Source organism: Bactrocera oleae, chromosome 2 (assembly GCF_042242935.1).
Source record: "Bactrocera oleae isolate idBacOlea1 chromosome 2, idBacOlea1, whole genome shotgun sequence".
NCBI classification, from domain to species: Eukaryota; Metazoa; Arthropoda; class Insecta; order Diptera; family Tephritidae; genus Bactrocera; species Bactrocera oleae.
Window position 1 is genome coordinate 78,977,681 of NC_091536.1, and position 19,304 is coordinate 78,996,984.

The window sequence follows — 19,304 nt, forward strand, 5'->3', positions numbered from 1 at the left end:
ATAAGACTACAAATACATTGTACACTACTTACCAGGTGGTCCCGGTGGACCTGGTGGCCCCTCAATGATGCCGGTGGGAAATTCGTCACCTTTAATGGTTGTGGTAAGACCTCGATCACCGCGGTCACCTTTGTCACCCTGCAAAGGACAACGAGAATATATATAAAAATAAGACAATTACATTTGTGGCAGCAGGTTGCATATGCCTCAGCATAGGCACTCATGTGTGTGTGTAGTTGAATCTTTTTGGATCTCTGTCTGAGTCTTCGCTCGAGTTAAGAGGACACGCACACAAGGAATTAAGTATAAAATAAGCAAATGTCCAAACATGCAACATAAACAAATGATAAGTGATGTGACATTCCGGTGTCCGACCACTCAGCCAACAAGTCAGCGACCGCACATATCACATACCCAGTAACTCTCAGCCATCTCGCCCTTGCAGCGCTATCTGCTGCTGCGACTGTCCGACTCTGCAACTGATGCGCACACTCGTCGGCACTTTTGGGTTGAGCGCAGACACATAAATATCCGTTTTGATAGGATAATAGTGCGCAGTTGTTTCTGTTTGTGTACAAAATAGGAGTATAAAAACCGAAACGGAGGTGATATAATGGAAAACGAAAGCGTATATAAATAGAAAATGAATAGGCACTAACGAAGGAAACAATGCCTGCAGCTGCAACACGGCGAAAGATGCCATGCTACAGCCACACAACGGTTTTCTCTCCATTTACATTGTGTGTTGTCGGAGGATGCGTGCATAAATTGACCCTTGACAACTTATTTACTTTGAAATATTAGATCCTTAATAGCGTTATTATTTGTGCGACACAGTTTTCTAATGCAAACAACGTTTAATACACACACATACAACGTAAATAATGGTGTCTGTAGGTATTTGGTTTGTATGCATCTGTGTTTTTAGTGCTATCGGTTCAATCATTAATTCAGAAGTGTCCTTTTAATGTGCTTGAAATATGCCTCTGCTATCTTGCAACATCAAAATAAATTTTGTTGCTTTTGATTGGTGGATTATGCTCAATCATTGTGCTCACGAAATGGCTGATCAAAGTTGTGATACTCTGCGGTTTAATTAATCAATTCAATATCTAGTATATACCATACCTATACATAAAGCAATATTTTGAATGGCAATCATTGGAAGTTTAAAAAGTGTGGTGAAGTCTTCTCACATTTTGTGAGAACATATTGTAATAGAAATGTATTTAATACTAAGGGACGACCACATGTCAAACTGTTCTATCTAAATTACATACTATAAGTCGATAAGTTCATATTGTGCTAAAGACTCGTGAACGGTCCATACATTGGGAAATTGAGTATAATTAAATGAGAACGTGAACTCTTCCAACCCACACTTTGATCAGTGTTTGGAATATTTTTATTGTATAAACTTGATATAATTGATAATATTGAAAATATTTCTAATGCAGATTCGTAGCAGCAAATACTAGCTGTATACTAGAATCATTTAGTTAATGGAGTCTCCGTGCTACATACATATGCTAAAACACTCTTTTTCACCAAACCAAGCACTGTTTCCTTTTTTATCATAGCTTTTGATATTAACAGACATTAATTTAACTATGCTGTTTCAGTTTTCATGTGTCAATTATTTCTCGAAAATACAGTAACAGAGTAATAAATTCTATCTCCACATTTCGCAATGTCTTCATTTCCTTTACAAGATGAAATATCCCCACCGAACGCCATGGTTTACTTCTTACTCGGACAAGCATTTTTTGTTTCTAGAGCAGCTGATGTGTTCGATAGCGTAAAGTCATAGAACTGTAATATAAAGCTTGACATTCTTCCTTCTAATAGTGGTTTTCCTATGGCAGCTAATGTTTAAAATAGTCTGTTCCATTGCGCAATCCTCCAATAGACTAAGTAGTAAAGCGTGTTTGTGGGACATGGTTTTCTTAGTGTCTTTTAATACAGAACTTTTTAATGTTGTACATTATTTCTTATTACATACTTTCCGTGATCTTAATCGTCAAAATTTTCTTGCTATATATCTACAAGTAAAACTTTTAAACATACAGTTTGGTATGTCACTTATCTTGTGATTTATCGTTCAAAGTAGGAGTGATCTGAAATTTTGAGACATTTTCATTTTGAACGAATTAAATGAATGCCAAAATTTTCAACCCAGCGAGACTGCTATTGCATTATCATAAATATTTATTAAAATTCTAGCAAATCAGGAGTCTCAGTTTACATAAACGAATTTGTTTAAACATCTCTGCAACGCAAAATGTCTCTCATGCTTTCCATGAATGACAAATTTTATGGATTTCATTTGTCAGTTTCTCCGTCGTAATCATCCTTGTGTGCGTGCTTTTACATCAACTCAAAGGATTCATAATCCTTTCACATGTGCAGAATGTGTCTATACTTACCTTAGGTCCCAGTGTGCCCGGCGCGCCAGGTGGGCCAATCGGTCCGGGTTCTCCAGGTGGTCCAGCAGGTCCCGCTGGGCCGGTTTCGCCAGGTGGTCCACGTCCGCCGTTCATGCCGGGTGAGCCGGCCTCCCCAGGTGGTCCTGGTGGTCCAGGTGGACCAGGTTCGCCAGGTTCACCCTAATCGCAGTAACAGCAGCAGCAAGGAGAGACAAATAGCAATTAATGAAAATAATTGACAAATGTAACCAGCTTCTACTATTTACATACATATCTACATACAAGTATGTTAGTGCATGCATGGAATTATGGCAAAATAAATATGTGGCAGCTACAAAGCATTTTGTTAGAAAAGGCAAAACATTAAAAATTTACTAAATTGAAAATACTGGTGAAATGTTGAAAAACGTTGAAAAATGCCTGAAAACTTCTTATTTTTATTTAGTTGTTGGTGACATGACATGGGAGGGAGCTTTACTAACTACATACTATGTACAAGTGTGTGTGTGTGTGTATGAGCACACTTAGGATATTGCACTTTTGCATTGCAAATGCATTTTGATGAATATTTGCTTTTTGTTATTTTATGACTGCATATTTAAAATCTCCAGCGACCAAATGGCATAATGCTTGCGCCTGGTCACCTGCTCACTGCATATGTGTGGCTGTATTGGTGTATGTACGGGCATGCATCTACGTATGCATGAAAATGTGCACTCATAAATACATAAATATTTTTTTGCTTTTAGAATTAAGCACTAGTTTTGATTTTTGAATGTGTGAATGTGCGTGCGTGTGTTTGTAGTTGCATTTAGAGGCATGCCGACACTTACCTTCAATTGTATGACAGTGGCGGCTGATACATTCACACCGGCTTCTTGCAAACCCTTACAAATTATAGAAACAAAAACAAAAATAATAAAATTAAGAATAAAAAACAACAACTAAATTTTTATAATAACTTAAATAAAGTAAAATGAGAGTTACAAATGCATTTGCCTAGTTAACAAGTTAAGTTTTCGCTATAATAGGACTTGATTTTTTGCAGCAAAATTTTATATAAATTTTTGCTTTGCTTATTTTTTTGATAAGTTTTGTTAAATATTCAGTATTTTACTTCAAGATTTAATATTTTGAACTGTGAAATCTCAAATAAATAAATCCCTTCTCGGTTGACTATTATTGGAAAATTAAAGAAGTATGGCAATGAAAATTGTTGACCTAGCTGAAGAGCGCACTCCTTTTAAAAATAATTTTAAATAAAACTCTCTGGAAAATTGAAGCTTGTTAGACATGATACTTGTGTGCTCCCGATGAAAAATTAAAAAAGTAGTCATTGTTTTTTTTTAATCACATCTAAAGTGCTTAAGTTGTTCTACAACAAGAATCCTTTTATCTAATTATTTAACTGCTCTTTCAACTTTAACTTAAATATACTGTTATTTTGAATGCTTTCGCAGTTTATTCTCACCAACAGTAAACACTCAAATTTCTCTTAAACGCAGCTTGACATAAAACTTTTAAGACCTTTCGCCTAACGCAAACGTATAAGTTATCACGTGTGCGGTCCTTTTCCATGAAAATGGAAAAATAAAAGAATTTCGTGCTGAAAGCATTATGCACATGAACACTTACATATACACTCACTCATTCACACACTTACACGTTCTTAAGTGTGTTTTTGCATTGCAAACTTTGTAAGCGCACACACTTTTCTTTTGGCCATTTGCAACATATGTGTAGCACTTTTCCGTCTGAAAAATTTCATAAAATTGACTTGCAGATGATGCCACATGTTCAGAAGCGCATGAGAAAAAAAAATATATGTGTACATTTACATTCATTCTATGTAGAGGCATTGCATATACAATGCAACACATGTGTGTAAGATGTGATGTGGGTGTGGTTTCTTCGAAGACGCCTATCGGAAAAATTTCGTTGTCTAGCTTGATAAATGTCACTCTGAATTTTGATTTTATTTCAATAATTGACAAGCTAGAAGTTTTTCAAAATTCATAGTAACATTCTGAATATAGAAGCTCTTTACTATATTTGTACCGCTTTGATAGTGTTTTTGGAGGTTAAAATTCTCTTATCGAGCGTCTTCGAGTTTTGTCTACTTTCGATTGTATTCATTTTAAGAACAAGAGATAAGTCGATTAGTTCTAACAGAAACAACAACATGTAGAATATTCTAGAAGTTGGACCTTTCGTAAAACTGTTTTTTTGAGTTTTGAGCAAATAATATTAATAAACACTAATAATATTTCGAAGTAAATTTCGTAATTTTTTCGGCAACCTTTACGAGATCGAAATGTTTACTTTTTTTGATCAGACTTCGCTTAGAATTTCCGACAGGGCAGCCAGCCGTTAATGTGTTAATATACAAAACATCTGTATCTTACGTATCGTCGTCATCTCCGCTGTCCAGACACATTTATGAGCGTGTTATGCATCTTTAAATAATTCGCTTTAATATTTTTTACACACGACAATATGAAATCGCGACAAATAGCCATTAAATCGAAGCATTGAAGCGTGCCGAATGAAAAACAAAAGCCGATTTCGGTATAAGGGAATAAATATGCAGTGGGGTGAGTAAAATATGTATTAACGGCACTATAAGAAAGAGAGCAGGTGTCCAAAGTGCACTTATGCTGCTGGTGAATATGTGTATCGGCATTGTCCGTCCGTAGCAACTAATTTTAGTTAAAATTCACTTAAATGAGGCTTATCCTTTAACCAAGACTTCGCTGAGTTCAATAAACTGCTTGCGCTCTCCCATGCTCATTGACATGGTCAATTACCGCATTACAGAGGAAGCGTAGTGGTCAGCGGTGAGTAACAGCAAAATGTAACTTAACAGTAAAGTGTGATAGTTTTGGTGTAATTTCTTTAAATGGCATCTTCAAAGTTGCCACATGTCAATGGATTTGTGTTTGAGCATGTGTTGGTGTTAGAATTCGTAAGAAAAATGTTTTGGATTTTTTGCTTAAAAGCGTTTGAGGTTTTTAAAAGACTAACGTCCGTATGTGCCGGTCTTGCTTTAACATTTTGTGTGAACCGAGCATTAAGTGCATTTACTGCTTGTTTGGCGCTCAAATGTGAAGTTGTAAACGCTTTCCTGCATTTTCGGATAAGCGGTTTTGAGTTGAGATGGGTTTTTTAAGGTTTTATGACACTTACTTATGCTGAGTTCACGGCAGTTTCAATAATAGTTATTACATATGTATGTATATATATTATTAAAATTTTCTAGGGTCTTGTGTGTGGTATGGATTTATATGCTATGCCCAGATGCATTAACTTTAATGGTGTCGAAGTTTACATTAATATTTTATTGTGCGTGTTTGAAGAAACCAATTATGTACATATATTCAAAATTTTCTATTTACTTTTATATTTTATGCATCGATTGTATAATCTTTCGTATTTTATTAACTTTTAAATTCTTTTTTTGTTTTTTTTTGGTGTTTTAGTCTTAAGGCATTTGGAGGCATTTAGATTTAGTGTAATATCTTTCATATACGATCATCTTAAGCGATACACATAGTGTGAAATTAAAAAAAAAATCGATTTATCTCATATTTCGATAGGTTATAACTTTAAAAATAACATATAAATATTTTAAGGTGATATCTCTAATTTTCGCTTTTGTTTTCAAAATTACAGTTTTCAAATTTGCTTAAGTGATTACTCGGAGACAAAGTGTGCGATCACTATCAAAGTTTTTCTGCATATTCTGCATATAGTTCTTCAAACAATGAGCTACCAGTTTTTTGGTCTGATCAAAAATCGAATTTTGGCAAGCTAATAGCGACCGAAGCTTTTTAGCACATTTTATGGACAATAACCTCTAAAGATAATTTTTTTAGGTTTTATCCGCGAATAAGTCTGGATTCCCTGCAGTAGCAGAACATTTTTTAGCGCCGTTGGAGATCGCATGTAACTCGAAAAATATTAAATGTTTATCTTCTAAAATTTTGCCATGTGTTCCGTAAATATGTTTGTATATACCTTGATTTTAAAACAATTGAAGTGGTGGTTTTAATTTTTTTAATTCCCAAATATCGCCTGTTTTTAGTTCGTCACATTAAGTTTCACCATTGACACGATCTACTAACCACTGTGAAATGCTGAGACTGTACCGCGATATTTTTTGCACATTATTTTAAAGAGATCTTGTTGAATAGGATTTTCCAATTGAAATAATTCAAATTTGCAATATTATTCTGTTTCAGACTAGTTCTTTCTTATCAGCAAGTTGCATCTTGCCCTAAATGTGAGGCTTGTAACAGTGAGGTTAACATTTTTGCCCAACATCCACTGTCTAAGGTGTCATTAAAGTGTTGTGACAAAATTTGCTCCCCAACTTTAGCAAGGCTAAGGTTGGAACACTGTGGATATCATTCAGTCATTCAGTCGAATTAAACAGTTTTAAAATTAGTCACTGCAATAGATTTGAGATATTCTTGATATTCTTTGACGATATACAATGGATCGGTCTACAACTGTCCATTTGAGAACAGCTTCAATGCCTAAGCTGCAATATGCTAAGGGTGGACTAGGAAAGACGTGTTGTTGATTTATTTTCGAGTTAGGAATATTTTAATTGCTTTTTTCCAAATCTTATAGTCAGAATATTTCAAAGTGAGCTTTGAAGATTTTCGTTTTCTCATCTTATCGCTAAGCATTGATGTATAGCTATGAGTATATCTTAATTTAATATTTACAATGCGTACGTGTATAATAATTTTTGTAAGATTTCTTTTAATGATTAAAAGTAAATTTTAAATAGATGTAAACTAATTAAAACTTTAAGTTGGCAATACCTAATATGAAGTTGAAGTTATAATTTAAATTTAAAAGTTATTAATTAATTACTGTAAAGGTTATTTGGTAACACTGGCCATTATTAATAAATCCATATACGTATATATGTGCATATATTGATGAGCATAATTGTAATGGGATAATTGGTAGTAATTTAATGAAATAGCAACGGAACAAATTAATTATTTCGTTTGAATTTTTTGTGATGTCAAACTTTTTCGTTTGAGTAAAATATTGACTATGTTTACAAACATACATATGTGCATACAGTAACTGCAACGAATAATCACACATGCCTAAATAGTTGTTAAAGCTGCCTGAATTTTTACAAGTGGTGGACTTTTGTTGATTTAGTGATACTTTTAAATTATATAACAATTTTTTTTATTAAAAAACTATATACCTACATATATACACAATATTAATCAGATTTTCATCATTTAACATACTATTTTTTTGTATACCATAAACAACCATAACCGCTTACTTGTTGCAACTACAGTATGTTGAATGAGCAATGTAAATAACTTTTTAATAACTACAAATAAAAATAAAAACCGAAATTACTGATATTCTCACATGTGTGTCATATCACATTACATACTAACATTATACGAAAACAAAAACAAATAAATAAAAATAAAAAAAAATTATGCCCACAGAAACTTTTCTCTGTAATTATTAGTTTGCGGAGCAATTGAAGAGGAAATTATCGTTGTAAAAGGCTTTGCGGTTGACAGGCAAATGTTAAATAAAATTCCAGTCAAGGACTTTGCTACAGCTATGTACTACAACAACAACTAGTGCTTACAGTGCTACTTTTAACGCCAACCACTACGACAGCAATGAAAACTACAAACAATAAAAAGTTATTATCAGCAACGAAATAAAAAGGTTTAACCAGCAAAATAAATAAAACATTCAACAACTACAAAAACAAGTGAGCAATAAAACCGAGAGCCGCGAAAAAACCGAAATTCGCTACTTCAAAGTGAAACCACACAGAAATTGGCTGCGGTTGGTAAGCCCGTGAGCCAGCCAATGTGCATGAAAAAGTGCAACAATTACAAAAACCATCACAAAAAACAAAAAATACAAAACTAGCAACAACAATTATGGTGAAAATAATGCGAGTAATGTGATACCTTGACAGCAACAATTTCTGCATAACCTAAAGTGCCGCCATGTAAGGTCGTGACCGAACGCTTCAGCCCCTAAAAACAAGTTATTTTAGTAAATTAATATAAACGTAGTTGCAAAATTAATGCACAGCAATTTATACGAAATTAAACTTTTTTTAGTGGCAGCCATTTTTGTACTGTTAGCAGCGCAGCTGTTCTTTTAAATCGAATTGGGAAATATTTGCAACAAAACAGTTTCGGTTAGCATATGGACTAGCCATAGCAGGGTTCACTCACCTTCACAGTTTGGAAGACATCAATGCCCGGATGGCCGACATCACCCTTTTGACCTTTGTCGCCCGGTCTGCCGGCAGCGCCCTTCTCACCGTTTACACCATTGACGCCCTGTCATATGAAAACGAGAAATAAGTACCATAAACAGAACTATATTCACCAGCACTGCAGCAGTCGTGCAACAGGCATGTGGGACGGCAAATCAGATACTTACCGGATCACCCTTTTCGCCAGGGTCGCCCTTCTTGCCACGTTTCCCCCGTTTGCCCGGTGGGCCTGGTGGTCCAGGTGGCCCTAGAAGAAGCATAGAGTAATACTTTAGTATTGTGGCATAAAAATAAAGCAATGTGAAATTTATTATTATAGCCAGGAAATTGCAATTTCAATTTAAAGTTTAGAAGATTAAGTGGAAATGCGAAACTGTTACACCAAAAAACAACGAAGGACACGCATGGCTGTGCAATGGCAATGCCGCGGCGCCGAACGCATTGGCAACATCATAGCAACATCAATGGTGCTTAAAGAGCTGTCGCCCTTATTCAGGCACCACAGTCGGGTTGGAGGGAATAACGGTCTGATTATTGTGCGGCAATCGACTGCCTGCTGTGTGGCACTCATTAAACTTCTATAGAAGCCCCAAAAAGTGTAGTCGCAGCTAGGCAACCGACGCGTGACGCTTGCGGTGAAGTGTGGTGTGCTGCGCTGTGGCTTCGAAAAACGAGAAAACTTTAATGTAATTGCAGTTGCACTTAATTTCGCAGTGACTTTATTCATTACGTGCCTCCACTGCCATCAACCTAAACAAAAACAGTGAGCTGCGCACGCAGAAGCCCAATTGCAATGCCGTTATTCGCGAGCTAAGTGAAAGTGTAATAAAAAAGCACTCTAGCTTTCGCTGAAGTTGCAATGAAGCCTTGCCCCTTTGGACGCCGCCTACTCGTGATTATCGCTAGTCAGCAGTTTCGCAATTACTCGCCGCACTGCCTGCAGTGTGAGGCTTTCGGATGCGAGTGCAAAGGGTGGCGGTAATGGAGAGCGACTAACCAACAATTACTCTGCTCGCTTGACTCTACGCACCCTGCAACATATTGCATCCTGCGAAATATTTATACGAATATTTGAAAGGATAAAAGCTATGATGGATAAGCCGAAAAAGGGTTGCCAAATTCGCGAAGGTCTCAGTAGTAATTGTGATTGCAATTGCATTTGTAAATACTCTTAGTTTGAGTAAATAAGAGTAAAGTGTAAATGTTGTATTAATTGTAATGGTTGTAATCGATTGAATTGTAATTGAACAATTATAATATATTTGTACATAACTTGACTACTAATAATAATTAAATTACAAAACTAAATTTAATTATTAATTTTAAATTAAAATATAATTGTATGGTAGTAGTATTTGTATTGTAATTGTAATTGTCTTAGTAATTGTAATAATTTATGATATTAATCTGATTATAAATCTAAAGTTAAAATGTAATTTTGTTGTAAAAGTAATTGTAATAGTAGTAATGCAGTGCGGTTATAGTTGTAATTGAATTAGAAGTTTAAATTCAATTGTATTTGATTTTATTATTGAAAGTTATAGTAGTGATTGTAATTGAAATTATCTAATTTTTGTAATATTTTAACAGAAAATGCGGTACTGATTGTAATTGTAATAATTGTTGCAATACATACAACATTATAACTGGACTTTTACAGTTATGAATAGTTATAACCTTAACTAAATTTTGAGTGTAATTACATTCGTAACTTTGGCATCCCTACCATAGAGTTTGTGGTGGAAAGCAAACTCTTTTCTTCTCTACATTTTATTGCTTTGGAAGACTGATGGCTGATCTGAAATCAGTTGGCATTCCTTATTGTTCCCGACAGCTATTGCGACCATAAAGTAGCAACAAAAACCTTCCACTCAAATGTTGGTGGCAGCAGAAGCAATGACATGAGCAATACTGCTACAGCAGCAACAATTTACGAAATACTTGTACGTGCATACTTCACGGCCGGCACCAGTTTACGTTAAATACGAAATAGAGTTCCCTATGTGACGACGCCGCTATATACTGAAAATGCGATGGAGATTAAATAAAGTAGGTGTGAAAATTTTTAATTAAATTACAACAACAACGAAATAGTGGAAACACAAAGAGAGTGAAAATGTGATGGCAGGAGCTAAATTAGAAGAGCAAACGCATCTAAAGAGCACAGCATCAGCTTAAAGAAGGAAAAAGCACAGAAGCTTATTATCAACACGAGAAACATTGGTTGTGAATGCAGTCAGCATTTATCAGCGCTTATGTGACTGTTTGAGCGCGCTTAAATTAACTGAGTTAACTGTAAAAGATCGGATGGCATGCAACAGCAAAGAACCACACTAATAAAAAATAATAATAATAATACCTACAACAACAACTGTTGATACTGTACACTGACTGATAATCCGAAGTGAGGGCAGAGATGGGGCGCCACTTTCACATTTCGTATCAAAGCCCAAATTTCAAAACATGACCAACATACGACCGCGGCAAAGAAACATCAGAATGAATGATGAAAAGTAAAATTTCAGTGAAACAGTTAATGTAACAGAATTAGTGCAGCATTTTGGGCTACCGCCCTCCACTTTGAGTCAAAAGTAATCAAGGCACTTAAAGACTTCATTTGGCGACTCAAAACGCAAACGCTCGGAAAGGCAGCGACTTGGCTTGATTGTTATAATTAAGTAATTTTCATTGAATCGTGAAAGCCGAAATTAGAAATGAAGCAAAATGTGGCAAAATAGCGGTAAAATAAAGGTTTCACAGTTCTAGCTTATGTGTGTGTGTGAATGAGTGCTTCTCTTAGTTTGGAGATGAGTGTACGAAGACAATTTAAATTCATTAAGTACTACAAAGCGCACCTCAAACTGCCTGAGAACCCTCAAACAAAGCGACAAATCGCACCGCAAGCAGTTAGGCGCGACAAGTAGAGAAGTTGTAGGCTTTTGGATGAAACGCCGCATTTTGCACTAAAAAGATGTCGTTTAAGATGTCAAAGTTTCGTGCATCTAATTAAAGCAAACGAGAAATTACAATTCAAGTTGGGAAATTAACTCGTACGAAGGCGAGCAGATCCGAGAAGATGATTATGTAGGAATTGAAGATTGGAAATGCCGACAGGCAACATGGAGTAAATAATGAGAGGGGTTTATTGACATTTCACCGGATAAGTAGTAGTTAAATAATTAGCGGTAATATCTGATAACTTATTATAAATGCCAGCTGTTAATTATTAATTAGTGTAAGCAAGTATTTTAATATGTAATCATACTGCTTTATAATATCGTGAAATATGTTGTGAGAAGTAAGTTCATATTTATATACTAGAAACCTTTTTATTCTTTATATATTTAAAGATGACTATTAATGGACAACATTATCATTATATACGTTTTGTTAATTCAAATTACCAGTTCAACGACTTGTTAACCGTCGATAACAAACAAGTATGTTCATTTATAAGTAGTAACTGTCAGAATCTTATATTATTTTGCATGCAATGCAAAGTAACGATTAAAGTAATTGAAAAACAATGGAATTATATTTTTTGGTTTGTTTTAAGTACTATCCATTACTCTGCTAATTACTAACAAATATGCCATGACTAAAGTAATTGAAAAGCAAATAAACTATATTTTTATTTATTTTTGATAGCTATGCATTACTTTCGCTAATTACAATCCAACATGTAATGATTAAAGTAGTCGAAAAGTAATTAAATAATATTTTGTTTTGTTTTTGATAAATATGCATTATTTTCGCTAATTACAAACAAACTTGATTATGATTAAAGTAATTGAAAATTAATTAAATTATATTCTGGTTTTTTTTTAGCTACTATCCATTACATTCGCTAATTCCAAACAAAACAGTTTTTGTTTGTTATTTCTGATTAATATTAATTACTAAGTACTTTTTAGGCTATAAAAACGAAATTATTAAATATATGTGCATCATTATCGACAAATCAAAGATAAGAAAAGCTTTACATTAGCTAACATAACACTGAAATTGATTTTTTTCATATTATTTTTTTTTTACTTTTAAAAATAGTTTACCTCAAAATTGATCGGTTAAGGCTACAGCGACGCCACATTGATTTTTATAAAAAAAAATTTAAAAAATAAAGGAGAGGCTTGATAATGTCCTGACTTTGAAAAAACCATAAAAGAGCTATGTTCGAATGTTTGGAGTATAATAATAATATTGAGAATTAAAACTACAACAAATGGCAAAACTGGTTGCTTGATGTCAAATTAACCTCAATTTCCTATCATAGTACAATATTTGTAGGGATATTTTAAAAAATTATAGAGCTTATGAAAAAGAATCAGTTCGTTGGTTGAATTATTAAAATAATCAATCAATTAATCGAATTTATATAAGTATGCATGACTTTCCAGCTATTTTTGTAGCTTTTGCATTCCGTATTTGAGGAAGTGATCATATACAATAAATCCTAATTTATTATGCGGAGAATCTGCTTAAATTTATATTGCAACTGAGTCTTAAAGTGAGCAAAGACAAAAGCTGTCATTAAAAGTAATTTACACTGCAATCTTAATTGCAACCAATTGTGGCATCATTATAGAATAATTTCTGTCAACAGACAATGAGTTCATCGGAATGTGGCAAGCCAAAAACAAAAACCAACAATAAAAAATATCGAAATGAAGAAATGAGGCCATAAATAGACGCGTACTTCAAATGAATTTATTGTTGTTGTATTTGGGACTTACGACTGCCATTGCCATAATGCTAAGAACTTTATGAAAAAGAGAAACTTGGAAAAAATCAAACACACTCGTAAGCAGACGTAAATGTACTCGAAAAAAGCTTAAATTACTCTTAATCTAATTACATAATAATCATAATATCAGCTCTCATAGCCATTAACGCATTTTCGTATTTCTCTGATTTGGCTTGATACCCGAAGAAATCTTATTATGTAGGTGTGTCGCGTCGCACTTCACTTCGATTCTCCGCCGAACTATTTACAAGCTCGATTTTTGTAATTGTATGGTTGTATGATGCGTATGTATGTGCGTGTATGTGTTGGTTGGTTAAGAATATTTTTGTAGGTTTTGTCTGCGATTGTAAGCTGTCTGCTTGACGGCGCGCGAGTGGCTGCGTGATATGAAAAGCTCCATTGCAGATGGCAACGTCAACAACGCATTACACAGTTGGCAGGCAATCGAGTGTTGAACTGCGGCCGCGGTGTCTGCTGCACAGCCGAAGAGGTTAGCTAGCTTAAGGCGAATACTTGAGTGGTTGTGTGGCATGAAACGTGTGGGCTTTATGGCTAAAACAGAGATGGAAAAAAGTACGTAAGACTGAGAAAGCGTCTAAGCTGGTGCCGGGGTGTGAAGAGTGAAGGAGCTGATCAAATAAAGCAGATGTTAGCAGATATGTTGGCTGCAGGCGGAGGCGTGTGACAGAGGATACGTTTAGCTTGTCTTTATTGTTGATAAAGTTGGAAAGTCAGTGCTTTTTTTAACGCTTAGCATACTTTTTTCTTTCTTCTTTTTCTTTTTTTTCTTCACTATAAGCATATTTTGTATTATTAGTGTTCATTTTTCTTTATTTCGTCATATTTCTCCACTTATTGCCGTTCAATGATTTCAGTTTTTATTTTTTCTATTATCTAAGTTTTAACATTTTTGTGCAGAAGATATACAATATGTTAGGGTGGAGCGAAAAATATTTTTTTTTTTGTTGCTTAACCTGATGGTAAACTTTGTAAAAATGTTATAAAAAAATAAAAAATTTTTTAACATCTAGAGGCGGCTCATTCACTTTTGAAGTAAAATTTCGAGTTAAAATTTTTGTTGGACAAAATAAAACTCTTCACTTTTATAGAAAAATTACCGACGAATTTTACCGAAATTTGACGGTTTTTGACTCAAATTTTATTATGCTTAAGAAAAGCATGTTGTCGTTTACGACTTTTTTAAAATTCCAATAATGACCACAAACATTTTTTTTAAGTTGATAACTTTTAATTGGCCAGAAAGAGGTCTCTCCTCAGCTTCTAGAACACTTATCAACATTTTTTTACGAAATAAAAATTTTAACTCGAAATTTACTTTAAAAGTGAGCCTCTGATGTTAAAAAAATTTCCTTTTTTTATAATCTAAAAATTTTACCATCAGGCTTAGCAAAAACAAAAAAAATTTTTTTTCGCTCCACCCAACAAATGTATAAAACTACGAGTACTCATACAATTCGAGAAGAATTCTCTGCAATTGTCGGCAATTGAATTAAAAGGAAATTGTAAATTAATAATAGCATTTTCAGCTCCTTAGAAGACAGTCGGATAATATATGTATCTCTTATCTAAATATTTGGTACGCAAATGCAGAGTCTGCCGTTTAAAATAGTTATTGGGTCGGTATTAGCACATATAAGCCAATACGCTGGTCTGCTATTAGATTCGCATTGCCATTTATTAACTAACAACTTGCAAATCTTTCTAAAAGCGGCAACATTCAGAAGAACCTCATCATCCGAAAACAATTCATTAAATTGTTTAATAAAACTATGATTCGAACACATGACCCTGAGTATGTCTGGTGAAGTTAATTAGCGGAAAAAAGATAGATTGCAGAAATATAAACATAAAAATTTGGCTCTACATACAACTTTTTACATATTTACAAGTAATCCCTGTCGATATTCGTTCAACGAAAGTAATATCGCAGCACTTGTGCGATAGTCGGAATTTATGTTGGTCAAACTTTTTCCATATAACATCCAATCCCTGCACATACCCACATAACCTCATTCACTTTACAGTATTTGACCAACTCAGCTCATTAATAAATATTTCCACGAAAACCAGAGCATTCTCCTTGACTCTACTAGCTATGCTGCTAGTATCCAACAGAGCTGCCGCTGTAACAGGTTGTATTGACGTATTTACCTATATGGCTTCTTATATGCTCTATACACTCATATACATACATATATGTATCTGTTTGTGAGTGTGTGTATAGAATGTTATATTATGTCGTGAATTGTGTTGCATGTGGGCAGATAATAAATACTTCGTTCGTTGCCAGTGCATAAATACTCGGAGGAAGCATAACTCATGTAGCGCTTCACAACCACTTAACTCATAAATCTTTTGAAGCTACTGCCCTCAGCTCAGGAGTTACATGCGCTTATAATATTTGCACAGTTATGCTTAAAATTATTCGCAAGCGTGTGCGCAAAGTTATTGATTCAATGTTATTCATATTTAATGAAGAAAATTTAAAATTAGCCGAGTTTAAAATATTAGTTTTTTAGTTTTAAATTGTTTCAAGGAATATTTTATATTTACTGCATGAAATCGAAAGATTAATCGCTGGCGATTGCTTTTATAAAGACAACAATCATCCCATTACTACGTTAGAAAACTAAATCACCTATTCTCGCGAAAAAAGTGTTGTTTCCTTTAAACCCTTCTTTCAGCCCTAATTCCGTTACATTTTATTTATGTTTCTAAGGCTAAAGTGCCACGAGAACTTGAAACTAATTACTTTTCGAACTAAATTACTAAACAGTAATTTTTGGGTGAAAATCTATTTATCCAGATTCCAAAAAAATTGCTTCGCTCGAAATGCGATACATGTATGAATTTCCATTATATAACTCATAATCGAATAAATATTATCAATAACAAATTTGTATTGGATTGTTAGAAACATGTTTAAAGGAAATTCTGCTCATAATAAAACCCGGTAAGTACAAAGAACTGTGATTTTTTCAGGATAAATTGGTGGCGAATTAAGGTATTTCTATACTCCGATGCGATAGTTTTGCTTGTATTTATAGAGTTCGAAATTAAAATGTTCTCCCACAAAACAAAAGATTTATCGATATTAAGTAAGTTAGAAATGTCTCTCAACATTGTTTCAGTGTTCATTTTGTTTCAGAGAACTATCATATTAACGTGCCGGGCACATTTCTAGCTGAAAAATGCAGTCAGTGACAAAATAAATCCTAGCTTGAATTATTTACAGATGACTTCAAATTATATAATATATTGTAGTTTATGGAGATGTAGAGTTAATACATGTTTCTTGCACGAAGCTGTTGTACAATGAAATACGATCTAGACACGAACAGATGTGAATCAAATTTTTTATTTGCATCACTTCTTTAGTTAGCTTATAACGAAATATGTGTATCAATACCTATTAATCAATTGTATTGTGGCTTCTTAATTTGTTTAAACAATTTTGTGACAAAAATTTATCAAAAAACAAATGAAAGCATTCACATTGGTAGTTTTCTTAACATTTTATTATAATTTAACTTTTATGAGTGCTAAATATGTAAACTTTCGAATATATATATAAATCGTAATTTGTATAGTTTCTATTAAAAATCTCTTAAAAGTAAGCGTTTATTAACTGTACTAAAGCACCAAAGCTTTAATAGTTTTAAAAAAATTGTGAAACGTTTACTGATTTTATAGGAACAAGAAAAAAGTCAACTACAGCTGAACTCAAGCTATAATACCTATCACAGGTGCATTTCTTATATCACAAAAAGGTATAAAAATCGCTTAGTCTTGATTTTGATCGGTCAATATGTATGGCAGATATGTGATAAAGTTGTCCAAACTGAACCATTTGTTCGCAGACTGCAGCGCTACTTTTGCCAATAATCAATGCCAAATATCGTGAAGATATCTTGTCAAACCAAAAATATTTCCAAACAACGACTTGATTTTGCTCGATCAGTTTGTATGGCGGCTATATGCTATAGTTGTTCGATAACGTCGGTTCTCTTTATGTTTATGTTTAGGTTTAGGTTAGGAGAACGATCCTAAGAAAGATCTCACTTGGACAGCTTAGAACGCCGGTCTGTTGTCGTACCTAAAAACTCCCATAAAGCTGGATCAAAAGACCCTTACATGTCGACAAAACGCTTTGAACCTATAACAAATTTGTTGAGACGGCGAGAATCCGTTCCGTTAAATGAGCAGCTTTTCAGGGAGAAAAAATCGAATGCAAAAATTGTCTATCGATAACTCAAAAACTGCGGGATTAGTTTGCGTATATTCAAACAGACAGACGTGGCCAAATCGCCTTAGCGCATCACGCTGTTCGTTGATATATACACTTTTTAGGGCCTCCGACTATTTTCTGGGTGTTACAAACTGAATGGATCTTGATCAGGTTATAAATATTTGTATCAACATAAATGTTGGCGTAATAGCAGGAGTCACTGTAATCACGCCAGCTACTAAAATATATTCCCATGGGAAACCAAAAAGATACAAGTATATAAGTATGCTTAGAAAGTATTCTCATCGACTGCGCTCGGTTATTAATACCGAGAGCTGAACAGAAATTGTTCGCTACAAACCTAATTCCTCACTAAGGCACTGGGATAAAAGTAATAACGAGCGCTCAATATTAATGAACAACAAGTACAGCTAAGTAAGAATACTTAATGCGGTCACTTTCATTAGCTGCAGCACAGGGTTGCAATAACAACTTTATAGTTCAACTATTTTATAAATTAGATACTTTTTTGATTAATACACACACACAGATACTCAGATGTATAATTACGTAATAACGGTATTTGTAATTGGGTCGTGAACATATTTAGGGATGATTTAATTTGTTGAATTAATGAGTATATAAACAACAACAACAACAAAATAAGGAAGCTTCATTTCATTATGACAACAGTGGAGCCTTAATGCCGCCAACATTAATTAGCATTTAATCATATGACACTGCTCCGCCCACATAGAATTACACACATACACACATTTGCATGTTTGAGTACTTGTATTTGCTAATTGAAAATCCCAACTGTTTAAATATGCCTGCACTTCGCAAGCGGAATAACTTTTAGCATATATTATATGTAACATGTAATATTATATTACAGGCGAATCTATGTATGCAGATATGTGTGTGTGTGGCTGGGACGCTGCGCGTTTGTGCGGCTTGCGGCGAAATCAATGTATTCAAATGTAATTGAACCAATTTCAAAATTTGGCCAAAACTTGTGCCTACTGTTAGGAGCCACATGACGCACACATATGAGCACATACATATGCAAATTAGTATGCGAATGAGGTGTGTGTCTGTTTGTACATGCGTTTGGCCTAATTCGCTTTCGGTTTCCATATGTGTGAAACAGAAACGGCGGTAATTTGCACCCAACCGTTTGTCGGTCTCCTTCAGAGCCGTAAAGCGAGAAAGACACGCCTTTGCCAAACTAGAAAAGACATTTACATTCATCCCGTATATGCACACACATGCACGTGCAGTCAACTGCGCACACCAAATGGGTTGGCAGCTAATACCTCCAGCAAACATTTGCTGCAAACTTTTCGCCAACTTGTTCAACCATTTCGTCGTTTTCCTTTTCGCTTTCGTCTCGTCTCTTATTTGAATATGCCTTCTATTTGCATCTGTGTATGCGTGTGTGTTTTGTAAATATCCTTGCCATGATATGAGCTTTACTTCAAGCCAACAACCATAAAAATCATAGACGACTGACTTGTCTAGTGAAAATGTCTAATAAGTGAGGCAGCTTGCACTGCGGCAGCGAGCAGCGAAGGAGAAGCAAATGAT

The 19,304-nt window shown here is 34.4% G+C and overlaps 1 protein-coding gene across 16 annotated transcripts in view; it reads right to left on the bottom strand.

Annotated features, from left to right (window-relative positions):
- Positions 1–19,304, bottom strand: part of LOC106614530 (collagen alpha chain CG42342) — a 175,302-nt gene that overhangs the window by 44,028 nt on the left and 111,970 nt on the right. For 9 of the 16 annotated variants that reach the window (XM_070105768.1, XM_036369714.2, XM_036369753.2 and 6 more), the window contains exons 3-8: positions 8,889–8,968; positions 8,678–8,785; positions 8,405–8,473; positions 3,260–3,313; positions 2,427–2,606; positions 33–138 (exon numbers count right to left, since the gene is read on the bottom strand). In XM_070105768.1, the coding sequence (XP_069961869.1) occupies positions 33–138; positions 2,427–2,606; positions 3,260–3,313; positions 8,405–8,473; positions 8,678–8,785; positions 8,889–8,968 (597 nt within the window). The remainder of the gene's footprint in view (positions 1–32; positions 139–2,426; positions 2,607–3,259; positions 3,314–8,404; positions 8,474–8,677; positions 8,786–8,888; positions 8,969–19,304) is intronic. The other 7 variants (XM_036369794.2, XM_036369737.2, XM_036369733.2 and 4 more) reach the window with 3 other exon arrangements.